Here is a 12,351-nt window from a genome sequence, read left to right on the forward strand (position 1 = left end):
TTAATCTAGGGCTTTACTCACTTACAAGCATAGAGCCACTAAGAGGCTTAGACACTCTTCCTAAACATCACATTTGAGTTGAGACTGAAGGTGTAAAAGGCATGCAGGATCTATCAGGAAGAGAAAGTGACCCAGCTCTCAGTTTTAGATGCTGAAGTGTTGTGTGAGATTGTCAAACACACAATGTTAAGGGGTAATTCTTCATAACCTTTAATAATAATAATCCCGGCTGTGAGACACTGCCTATGGCTGTGTTATCAGTTATAAGATAAAAAAAAAGGTCATTTAGAAACCAGCCGCTTCATGGCTGAAGGTGTGATTAAAATATGAATCATATCATCGTTATTTGCCAAGATGAATAATCGCTTTACTTTTTAAGTGCAGTTTGCTAAGTATAGAAAGGACATTTGACAAAGCTTAAGTCAGTATGGATTGCATTTTCTATTTGTTTATTGGGTGTTTTTCAATGTTGTTACCAAGCAGCGTACAGTCACTCAGTCCGCGTTCACACACACATTCAGGTTGAGTGTTTCTTAGCACTTGTATTATTTGTACACACGGTGTCTCTCTCTTTAGCCTTGGACCACTCGGTAAGATCTGAAAAAAAAAACATATTCAAGTATCAAGCCCTATTTAGGCAATCAATTATATTTATCAAGCAAACGTATTCCACTATGAGGAAAAATAAACAATGCGCTTTGCAGTTATGGTTTTGCCCAACAAATATCTTAATCATTTTTTTTTTGTGTATTAATCATCACAGAGATTTTAGTCAGCATTCTGTTGAGCTATTATATGTCTGACATGACTGATTGTTTGCCATATATCACCCGGCAGCCTGTGATATAAATGACCTAACTCATTCTACCACACTTCCCCCTCATAAGCAGGGCTTCCTGCACACAAACTGTAATTTAGTTAAACATCACTTTTGCATCAGCTTCCATTGTATTAAATTATTCAGCTCTTGTGCGAATCATGGACCTCTCAAACAAGGCAAACATATCAAACATTTGAACATTAACTTGAATGAAAGAAAGTTCTTACTTAGATGACTTCTTGTGACAGTTGGGCAGCCGACAGATCCTGCCACCTGCAGACAGAGATAAGCAAAAGAGTTAGGAGTGCAGTGGACTATAATTGCAGTGATTAACAGAAGAATAAAGTGAATTGCAGAGCCACACTTACAGCCAATGACCATGATGCCCACAATGAAAAGAACTGCTGCGATGGTCAGTCCAGCATAGCGCAGGGACTTGTAATCTGGACATATAACACATGAATCAAGACCACACTGGAAAAAATACTGCTCCAAAATCAAGTAAAAGAATAATGAAAACAAGGTGTTCTCGCTTGTAATAAGTCAAACAAATCTGCCAATAGAACAAGTGAATATTTGCTTGGTTAGATTTCTTGAAATAAGATGGGATATTTAGATAAAGGAGATTAATTAATTAGCTGGGAAAACTCATTTTGAACTATATTTGACCAGGATCATGTAAATGTTATTACAAAATAAGCCTGAAATGCTCAAAAGATTTCAGTTTTATGATGTTAGTTGGTGATTTTCCAATAAGAATTCGTTTTTGTTTTTTAAATCAAGTAAAATGTATTTGTTAAAACAAGATTAACCATCTCTTACAAAAACCACAGCAGCTTAAAGGACTTGTTTCATTTGAGATACAACTCAAAATAAGATGTTTTCAAGAATCTTGAAGATGCATTGTCTAAAAACAAGACCCTATATCTCACTGCATTGTTACCTCTTCAGTTATTATGTCTTATATCAAGTGTAAAGACATATTCTGACTAGATATTAGACAAATAAACTTGGCAAGATTTTGAGTTTTTACAGTGCATAGACACAACAGGTAATAACACACACAAAAAAGGCAAATATAGCTTCTTACCATAGGTGAAATCTGTATCCGGGTCTATAAGAAGCAGAAAGTAAAGTATTGAATTAAGTTTGAGTTGAGGAAAAGCAAAAGAGAGAAAGGATCACTGGGGAACAACAGTCAGAGATAGAAGACAGATCTACCGGCCTCTCTGACATGCTGTTGTATAAAACCCCTATCAGTGTGGGAACCCAGCACAGCATGAGGTCAAACATATCTTATCTCTCTTTGCATAAGGCACAATCAAGCATTAATCTGCCGACAAGAGAGGCCGTGAGGAGCTCTGTTCTACCACTCTGCCATGGGTTTTGTTTGGGAAGACAGGGAATTGTGATACTGTCAGTCTGCCATGAGATAACAACGAAACCGCAACGCCTGTGGCATTTAAGCTAACTATGAAGTAGTAACATTTGTATTCACCAACTTGATGGTTCGTGGCTTTGGTGGCTTTCTCAGTTGTGGATGGGGAAGATGTCGCTGTGGATACAAAATATAGACAGTAAAAACATTAGTTTTCATGACATTTTTGATTTTATGGATCCCTTTTCTGTCTGAATTTAATGCAAAATAATGCAAGGGCATAGTTTCATAGTTTATATGGAAGCATATTTTTCTTTGGTCATATTGACTCCTTATCTTAGCCATACTTAATTATCTCTCACTAAATTCCAGGTGCATTCCTATGCTACATATTTAATTGAATTTCTGAATATTTTTAGTGAAATTGCTCTCTTAGGAAATTTAGGCTGACACTTAAAACACATATCAGCGTTTTCTCTCTCTGTTGCTCTCACTTTAGTTCTCTCCCTTTCTCTGGTGCTGTAAATTGCAGAACGCTCCTCTGTACTACAGTATATCTCAACAAGGACAGGGAGTTTAACATTTTCTAATGAACTCATAATTAGTTTTAAAGGGGAGAAAGCTTACTGTAAGCCTTAGCTATCGGTAAGGTGGTGTTATAGCATACTGGAGTGCTTATGGTCTTTTAACCCGCCTAACTCAATGATGTTCAAACATGTGACGGGTGCAGATTGTTACCTGTTGGCTTGGTTTGTGGCTTAGTTGTGCCATTATTGGGAGCTAAAGGGAAAGACAAATACAAGTCACATGAGGTTTCATTCAAATAATGTGAGTTATGTATATCACTAACAGCACCATACCTACCTAGTGTACTGTTCATTTGTATTGTAGTGGCGTTGACTGGTTTGCTAGTTTGCTGGCTTGTGGTGCGTTTAGTGGCGGAAGTTTCCTGGGAGGAGTCAGCATCTCTGGTGAATCTGCTCTGCACTCCTCTTCCTGTTACATCAAGAAAGAAACTGAATCACATGCACCTGAGAGAGGCCTGACCTTTTGCTAAAAAATGACATTTGATTAAATAAGAAGACGAATGATAGATAGATAAATATAGAGATGTTTCTGTTTTTACTCTTTAGCTATGCTCGTCACTTCACAGATGAAGATTACATTAAAAATAAATTATGATTTGATAGAATAAGATGCACTACGCAACAGTTAAAACAAAGTTACATTAAGCTCTTCCTTGACCAACTTTCCTCCTCCACTCACTGACAGACAGTCAGAAAGACAGAACAAAACACAGACTAAACACAGGCAGCTTGATAGATAAGTGGATAAATAACTGTAATGACTAACATTTATGTATATGGTTGTAAATGTAAAAAAAGGAAAAAAGCCTGGAGACTGAAAAGGGCTGCAAAGTGGAATTTTTCAGCATGGCCACGAGATGCGTACCAGTGGGAGTATGAGCAGTGGGCATTGTTGTTCCGTTTGCCATATTGTTGCTCACAGACTGCATTTGATCCGCCGTTGTGGGAGACTGAGCTCTTGCCACTGCGGGGGGAAAAAGACACATTTTAATCACCAAAAACACAAGTCAGATAAAGCCTTGCAGCGATGGCTCCATACTCTAAACTTTACAGGAAGACCAAAGGGCCCTGTTGTTTACCCCAGTGATTTTCTCAAACAGTGCTGTGATGTATTCCTGGCACAGGCCAGACTGGAGAATGTCTGGCCGTGCAGGGGAGAGAGGCCTGCAGATGCACTGAGAGTATGTCACAGTGAAAGTCCTGTGAGTGGGGCAGTGCGGCACAGTTACAAAGAAGTGGCTCTTACAAAACCTCTGGCTACAACAGAGCTGGATTGTTGGGAGAGCCTGCAGGACAGTGAGGCCGTTGTCTGTTTACTCACTCAGCACCTTCCCATTAGTGCCGGAGCTATACAAAACCTCCACTTTATCGGCTAATGCTGTGATTCTGACTACTTTAATGAACCCATATGCAGGAAACTTGACTATGGGTGTTAGGATTGTTTAATGTGTTAGCAGTATTGTGTGGATAAAAAGTTTATTTTGTTTCTATTTGTTTCAGCGTCGCCTGTTATTCTTGGATATAAAGTGTGATAAAGTACTCTTATCTTGACTGGGATAAAGTCAAGTAATATTAGGATCCACATTCAAATGTTTTTACATTATAACATTTTTGACAAGGTTTCATGTGTTTTTTAAGGTCAACTCCACCTACTGGTAAGGAAAAATATATTTAATAATAATAATAAATATATTGACCTCTGCAGGACCATTTTTGACCTTTCTTTAAAAATCAGACTCTTACAAGTTTACAATTGTATGGAGGCAACATGCTAAAAGGCTGTAGTGCCCCTTTGAGTTGCTAATAAGCAAGCTGCTGTTTAAAAAGACCCAATTCTGAAAGAAGAAATAACATGTAGTCCCTCTTACAAGCAAAATGTCGAACTCTTGAACTAAAACACATTATTGCACAATTCAATCCACCCAGGCGCGTTGCTGTAAGTCTTACCTCATCTGGAATGACTTAGCTTATAGGCTACTGGCTAATGCTAGCAAACTCCAGATGGATATTGTTGTGTAACTGACATGCGTTACTGTAGTTTTCTGACTTTACGTTTGCCTACTTGTACTACAACAAAGCAATATTTTAGCATAATCCTAAGTGGCTGCTGTTTAGCAAATGTTAAAACCTGCTTTGAAATTAATTATTCAAGCACTCACCTTTTAACATGACAAAGAGGATGAAGGTCAATGAGGAAAAATAGATCTGAAAGGAAAAAAACATATTAAAAGGGAAAGGAGCTGAAATAAGAATGCAGAAAGAGTGAATCAAATTGAATTCAAGGTTCAAGGCTTTTATTGGTCATGCGTTCATAGCTACAGTGTAGTTATGACGATGAAAATCTTGGCTCCTCCAACAGTGCAACACAATAAAACTGACAAAATAGTGCAAGTAAATACAAAAATAATTCCAACGTATGCAGTTTTATTACATTCTTTACCACTTTGTTCAAGATCTGCAAGGTAACACAGCTACATCCGAGCAGATACACATATCTAGAAGAAATATGTGTGCAGTAGCTCCCAGAAAGACAGCTGTTTAGCAGGGTTTGATTTTTCAATGGTTTAACCAAAGCATGACCAAATGTTAGACATACACTTAAATACAAATAAAAAGGGTGCATGTGAGAAAGCATTCACTATGGAACATTTTGTGCAGTGCTAAATTTATTAGACAGGAAGTTGCACTCATTGAGGTTTATACTTCTCCTTCCTCTTAAAGCACACAGGCAACATCACCCACTCACCCTCACGCGGATTGCCAAAAAAACAAAAAAACCACAGCTTCTTACTTTGAATGTCAAACTTTGTAAAATACACATATATTATCATAACCACATGTTTTATTCATTTGTCAAAAATGAGTGATTGAGGCCACACATTGTGTATGCTATCCTCCCACACGTGTGCTGAACTTTGTCGCACTATTGATCAAACTTCATCTCATTTCAGTTTCCAACTGTCGCCTGTTAAAAAAAAAAAAAAAAAATGGCATTGGAGGATGTGTCAAAAGAACTCCTTTTAGCATAATGGAACTCCTGTACTGGTGAGCAGCATTGTCTGGTTCAGCTGAAAAACATACTCGTTCCTCCCCCTCACAACATATTGCCCTTAACTTCAAAACAAAAGAACTATAGAAAAACCGAAGTAGGTAAAAAGCTGTCCCATATTGCATGATTTTATAGAGATACAGCTGCCATGCAGAGGCAGGCAGAGTGACGGATGGAGGTCTAGGCCAGTGACTCGGTTTGAATCCACCCCCAGCAGAAAAGGAATCTGGATCCTTGACCTATCCTGGTGGCAGCTCGTCCTCCGGGCGTGGAGCCGTGTGACAGGTGAGCGTCCACGGTCGTCATGAGCTGTGACAGCTCAGATTAGCAGGTCATGCCAATCTTCATTTCACTCCAGAGCATATGTCAAGATGAGGCCTGTGTCCCCTGGGCTGTACAGGCGTCTCTGCCTCCCCTAGCCTGACTGCCTGCCTGTTTGTCACAACTAGCACTCTCCCTCACTCTCCGTCTGTCTGTTCATCCGTTTGTCTGTCATCCTCCATCAATCTCTCCATTCAGTCCACCTCACCAAAACACCTCTCAGCAGCCTCATATTTAGTCATCCATCCAGGATAGTATGCTTACCTTAGTATCCATCCTGAGAGCTCCCCGGGTCCAGAGGTTCATCGTTGGCCTCATCATCCACGCTGCTTTCCTGTGTCTGTCACTCCTGAAAGGCTGATGGGCTAACTGCTAACCAACCACACCCATGCGCTCACCATCTCTACTTCCTCATCCAATTGTCTGAACTCTGTTTCAGTCTCTCGCTCACCCACTCTATCATGTCATGGCCTCCTCCTTCTTGTTCTCTGCCTCCTAGTCTTCCACTCTCACTCGCTGTGCTCAGATTTCTGTCAGCGGTTCAGCCGTCTCCAAGCACAGCAGCTTGTCGTCCTTCTTTATTTCTGTTTTCCCTACAGAATACTGTCATTTATCGTACCCTTGTGTGTTCAACCTGTCTGTCATCCTGTCTAGCTTACTGTCTTTCTGCATGTTTATACAATCTGTTCTGTCCACATCTGTCATCTCTGTTCATCTTGTTGTCTCACAAACAAGAAATGGATGACCTTGTTGTAATTAGAAACTGTTGATATGTTACAAAAAAACAATACTTGTGGACTTGTTAACATTTTATTGGTGAAGTTTTATTAAATATCCTCCTTTGAACACTTACATTGAGGATGTTTGTGAATATGTGTAGCTGTAAATAACTATAGTTAATACTTTACTTTTCAACAAGCATATAGAAGCAATCCTTCAATATATGAAATAAAAAAACATATTAGAAAGTCTATAACTCTTTTGTAAACTCACATATATGTATGTCAATCACATTGAATTGCGGTTTAAGGGGTAACACATCCTTGGGTTTTGTCAGATTGTTGAGTTATTGCTCCGAGGCTGCAGGATTGGTGTGGGATTGCGGCCGAACAGCATTATCTAACTTTGACGAACACATCAAGACTGTTACAGCAGACAAAGCCTGCAATTCATCCTCAATAGCAGAGAACAGTCTTTGTCTACAGAGCTTTTGGTTCAAGTTGTCATCCCTCACATTTCTATGATTGCTCTAAAGAAACTGTTAGCACTTTATAATGAACATCCTTAATATAGCTCCACTTTATCGATCATTAATAATCTATCAGGTGGGGGGGAAGTGTGTATTTACTCCACTTTATAAGAGTAAAGTTGGTCCAATGAAAGGTTGCTGAGACTTTTTAATAACAACTATTGATCTGATTGACACACAGAGACTCTTTCACATTTTGCTATTCATTTTACAATTGTTTTAGTCGTCTCTGTAGCAGAGGATTTTTGTTGATTGCAGGCTTTAACTCTGCTTTATATTAATCCTGGTCAGAACATATTTATTTTATGAATGGATGTAGGTTTTAATACACGTGTGGATAAACCTTTAAAACTACATTTCAGAAAGTGATGTATGAATGCAAAAAACTGTATTTTAACTGAGTGTCATATTATACTCTGAGTTAATAGTAACAGCTTGTTATTCATTTCTTTGTCCTTTTGTCATCATTTTATCGTAGTGTTGGAGTGGGAGTAAGTGTGTATTTAAATGAGTAATATGCAGAGAGGGACGTTTGGATTTAAATGTGCTTACAAGTGAAAAATAAAAAATACACCCTGGTTCGACTGAGACTTGAAAGAGAAAGTTATTTTTCTTTTGTTGAATAAACTGTATACCTTTGGGGGGAAATACCAGGAGAGTACGGCTTGTCTGGATTTGAATTTTGCTTAATTAATTCTGCACTATTTCAGATAGAGACAAATATGCAGTGTAAGTGTGCACGGCTTTAATAATGATTAAAATCCCAGACTCAACTTCTTGTTGTTTTACGTGCCATCTCTCTCGGCTCTGTAGCCACTTCTTTTTATTTTTATGTGGACCCTTGTGTCTCCATGTAGTCTGATACACTATATGGACAAGATGCTCTTTTAGTTTCAATATGCGTTCAGATCTGACCTTATTAAAATGAACAATCTATTGTGTTTTCACTCCCTAGTTTTCCTTAATGGACGCCTGTTATATTTGTTCAGTTGTATTCTTTTATCCATTGGCAGGCCAATTACATCCCAACTGACAACAGGAGATCACAGGCCCAAGTGAGACATAATAACAGCCGCTACAATCATGTTCTAATTTGTAAAACCTGTGGTTGCTTTTGATTTGATTTCTAACTATTTGAAATTGAAAAAATCGGAATAATGACAGCAATGACAGGGTTCGCAGCAATTTGAGTTACATTTGAGTTAGCTCCCCACTGGTAGCACAACCTGTTAAAGTCATAAATGAGTGTTATTCAATCTCATATTTGTTTTCCAGAAAGAAAAACATTCACGAGAGGGGGGAAATGTGAAGACTCTCCTAGGGCTGAGGTAATTAGAGTCTCATTTTTGTTTCTCTTTTGACCTAAATGTTCACTCGTGCAGAATGAGTGTTCAATCTCCCCCGAGATTCTTCTGAACGCATCATATCAAAACGTTCATGAGGAAAAACAGAGGTTGAGGTACAGTATTGAGCTGTCAAGCCTTCACTTGAGCAGATTAGCGTTTGTGCCTGAGCAGAAAGGATGCATCATGAACAGGCTGAGGAATGAACACAGCAGTCATCTTGACAGGAACTTAAACAATGGCTCAGTAATGAGACAAACACACCTTGACAGCTCATGATGGAGAATAGGGAGACTAATTGAAGGAACACATTCATGTGAAATATTGAGATTTATCTCCAGGCAGTCGAGCCCTATTGAGGAAACAGAATGGTGTAGGTTGTGCAAATGTGTGGATAACAACAACATCATCAGAATTTAAATATAAAGTGTACATATTTCAGATGTATTTTATAGTATTGTGAAACTTGGTTCAGCAAAAAAAAAAAAGAAGGTATAAAGCGGACCACGTCATCTTCAACAAAATAGGAAAGAAAAAAATTGACACTTCTACTGACGACCGATAAATCAAGATAAACACTGTTATTATAAACTGTGTGTCTCATCTAATTGTGTCATCTGTGCTGTGTTATGTGTGTGTTCTCATGAGACAGGTGAAACGTGCGTGAGGGAATAGCATTAGCTGGAAGCAGAACCAGGATGCATGCATAACCGTTGTGTACAGATATAGGAAAAGCCCTTCCCCTATTTGTGTATTGTACAAGGCAACAACTTAAAGAGCATATGGAAACTTTGAGCAAGTGTCTCTGATCTCTGCATAACAGCACACAAACACAGAGACCTTGAACCTTGTTGTTGTATAACAAAGCGCCATATTGTCTCTGTTGTGCTCTTTAGGTTTTTAGGCTGCGTGCCAGTGATAGTATTAGACTGCAGCTTTAAACGTTATTAATCAAAAATATATATCTGTCGGATTTTTTCTTTTTTTCTTTAATTTTCACCCTATTCCCTGGTTCTCCAAATACTTTAAGTTTGACATTGTGACCCTGGAGGAGTGCAAGGGCAGTCGACAGGGGACTCTACCCGCATTTGAAGCACTATTTTGGGACACCATTTTTTCATTTTTACCCCTTTTGCCTGGTTCTCACAAAAGTTGAGTTTGATTATTGTGACCCTGGAGGAATGCAAGGGCAGTCGACAGGGGACTCTACCCGCATTTGAAGCACTATTTTGGGCCACAATTTTTTCATTTTGACCCCTTTTGCCTGGTTCTCACAAAAGTTGAGTTTGATTATTGTGACCCTGGAGGAATGCAAGGGCAGTCGACAGGGGACTCTACCCGCATTTGAAGCACTATTTTGGGGCACAATTTTTTCATTTTGACCCCTTTTGCCTGGTTCTCACAAAAAGACCTGCTTGAAGATAGGATGGCTGAGTCAGTACCAAGCTTTGGATTTGTTAAACCACACTAGCTTTGATCCAGACTGAAATATCTCAACAGCTATTTGATGGATTGCAATGAAAGTTTGTCTAAACACAGTCATGTTCCTCTCAGGATGAATCATCCCTTGACGTTTGAACTATCCCCATTAACAGGTTAACATTTTAATTAGCCCACTACTTTGGTTTATGAAAGATAATGACATCTCCGTCAGCACTAGCTGTGCTTCAGTGCTAACTCGCAAATGTTAGCTTCCTAACAGGCTAAACTAAGGTGGTGTAGCAGATAAACCTTACTCCTGCTAAACATCAATTGTCATTGTTATCATATTAGCACACTGATATTAGCATTAAGCTTTAAGCAATGTTGAGCTTAAACAAACAATTCACATACAATTACTAACTATTTCTCTTACCTGTGGTGCTGTTTTAATCTAAGATATGTTGGCTTGAGGTGCTCAGTGTTTGAGATATTGTCTGTACAGATGTCAGCACTCTCTTGAATATAATGTAACTAGATGTTTTTTCGGAAATCCTGATACGGGTTACTCAAGAAGATCCACAGACCTTATTGATAACAGTTTAATGCAGGACAAATGCATCTACTCAGCTAGCTAATGTAGCAACTCAGCCGAGGAGGATGCCATTAACGTGTACACCTCGAGCTGACGCAAGTGTAAGCCTCTTGTAGAAAGAAATCCTAAATGATGTTTAGATTATTATTTTATGCGCTCTGATACAACATAAGCCAGTTGTGCCATCTCGTTCCAATTGATTAGAGAACCATCACAAATCTAATCAATTTCTTTTAGATTTCATATTGGAGTTTATCATTTGTTGATTTTAAATTGTATATCTTGTGTAAAACAACTTTGGGTTTGAAAGGAGTCCTATAAATAAATACAATGATTGCATCGGCTGTGGTTAGTGCTATGCAGTGAATTGCTTTTGTGTGAACAATAATAGAAACCAAAGGAAGAGGCCAGCGATTATTTTTGGAGCAGTAGCCACAGCATCAGCTTATCCCTCTCTCCCTGAATCCATCTCTCTGTGAGTGACCACTCTCAGTGAGACAAATTCCCGACACGGTCTCTCACCCGCTCTCACTGATGCTGTGAGCTAAACTTCAATCCGAGAGAAAACAGGATTAGAGTCTGGCCCTAGATATGGCTTTACCTTACTGAAGACATAACCATGCTAAATACCACTCAGTGCGATCCCATTGTAGGGATTTCACGGACTTACCGGGAAACTCTTTGTATCAGAGAGGGAAGGGAAAGGCCACAGTCTCCGGGTTTCATCTGTACATGTTTCAAAATGTTGACATTGGATGGGTCAAAAAGGATGTTGTCTGCTTGGGTGGCACTGTGACTCTGCGCTGCTTCTGCCCCGTTGCCAACTACAGCGATGTCAGTCCATTTTTGTCTCTAACTGACTGATTCATGTCTACCTGCAGGCCTAATGGGAGGATGGGGGGGGGGGGACTGTGGGTAGTGACCGTGATTTGGCTCTAAAGACAAAATAACAAAGCGAGGTCATGGGACGAGTGATATCACAGAGGGAGACAAATATAAACTAGCGGCTGGTCTGTTGTAAAAGTGTTTGAAATGTTGCGTGTGTTAATATCATATACATCATATATTTCATCATTCTGCCATTCGTTTTTCCTTCAGTTTAACATACAGTACTGTAGGTCCACCCAATCTGACGAAAACGCTCAAGGTTAACAAAGTATACAGAAAGACGTAAAAGGGAAATTCGGTATTATGTTGCATATCACATTAAGCTCGACTTGACTCATGTGACAGCTACATTCTATAAGACTAGGGAGAGATGATTCAGAACGTTTAGCATTCAGTATTTTCTATACAAAACAGTACTCAATGACTTGTGTTGAGCCCTGTCGTTTGTTTGCTCTGACCTTCCCACTCTAGACTAATTCGCCTCGTTGTTCAAAGGGAAGATGGGAATCTCTCGGCGGTTGTGGAACATCCCTCGCTCTTTCAGCAGCCTGCTGAGACATAGATTGCATCTCAGTTATCATTAATGTCACAGAGCAGCAGCAGCACATTATCCACCTTTATAAACGGTTCCTTTCACAACTGAATAGTGATAATACAAGTAATATATCACGTAGGAGCTCTTATCATAGGTAGGTTTGCTTT

General features: G+C 39.2%; 2 protein-coding genes across 5 annotated transcripts in view; both read right to left on the bottom strand.

The window, feature by feature from the left end:
• Nucleotides 1-417: 417 nt before the first annotated feature.
• Nucleotides 418-6,640, bottom strand: fxyd5 (FXYD domain containing ion transport regulator 5). The gene is made up of 10 exons (XM_034128109.1): nucleotides 6,420-6,640; nucleotides 4,945-4,990; nucleotides 3,651-3,749; nucleotides 3,063-3,194; nucleotides 2,937-2,978; nucleotides 2,319-2,375; nucleotides 1,911-1,934; nucleotides 1,189-1,263; nucleotides 1,048-1,093; nucleotides 418-597 (listed from the first exon to the last, which is right to left on the bottom strand). The coding sequence occupies exons 1-10, from the start codon at nucleotides 6,474-6,476 to the stop codon at nucleotides 573-575; spliced, it is 603 nt and encodes a 200-aa protein (XP_033984000.1). The 5' UTR covers nucleotides 6,477-6,640; the 3' UTR covers nucleotides 418-572.
• A 3,427-nt stretch (nucleotides 6,641-10,067) lies between these two features.
• nphs1 (NPHS1 adhesion molecule, nephrin) overlaps nucleotides 10,068-12,351 on the bottom strand; it is a 37,898-nt gene continuing 35,614 nt past the window's right edge. For all 4 annotated transcript variants that reach the window (XM_034128107.1, XM_034128105.1, XM_034128106.1 and 1 more), the window contains one exon: nucleotides 10,068-12,197. In XM_034128107.1, coding sequence (XP_033983998.1) covers nucleotides 12,117-12,197 — 81 coding nt within the window. In that variant the 3' untranslated portion in view covers nucleotides 10,068-12,116. The remainder of the gene's footprint in view (nucleotides 12,198-12,351) is intronic.

Source organism: Trematomus bernacchii, unplaced genomic scaffold (assembly GCF_902827165.1).
Source record: "Trematomus bernacchii unplaced genomic scaffold, fTreBer1.1, whole genome shotgun sequence".
In the NCBI taxonomy this organism is placed as follows: domain Eukaryota; kingdom Metazoa; phylum Chordata; class Actinopteri; order Perciformes; family Nototheniidae; genus Trematomus; species Trematomus bernacchii.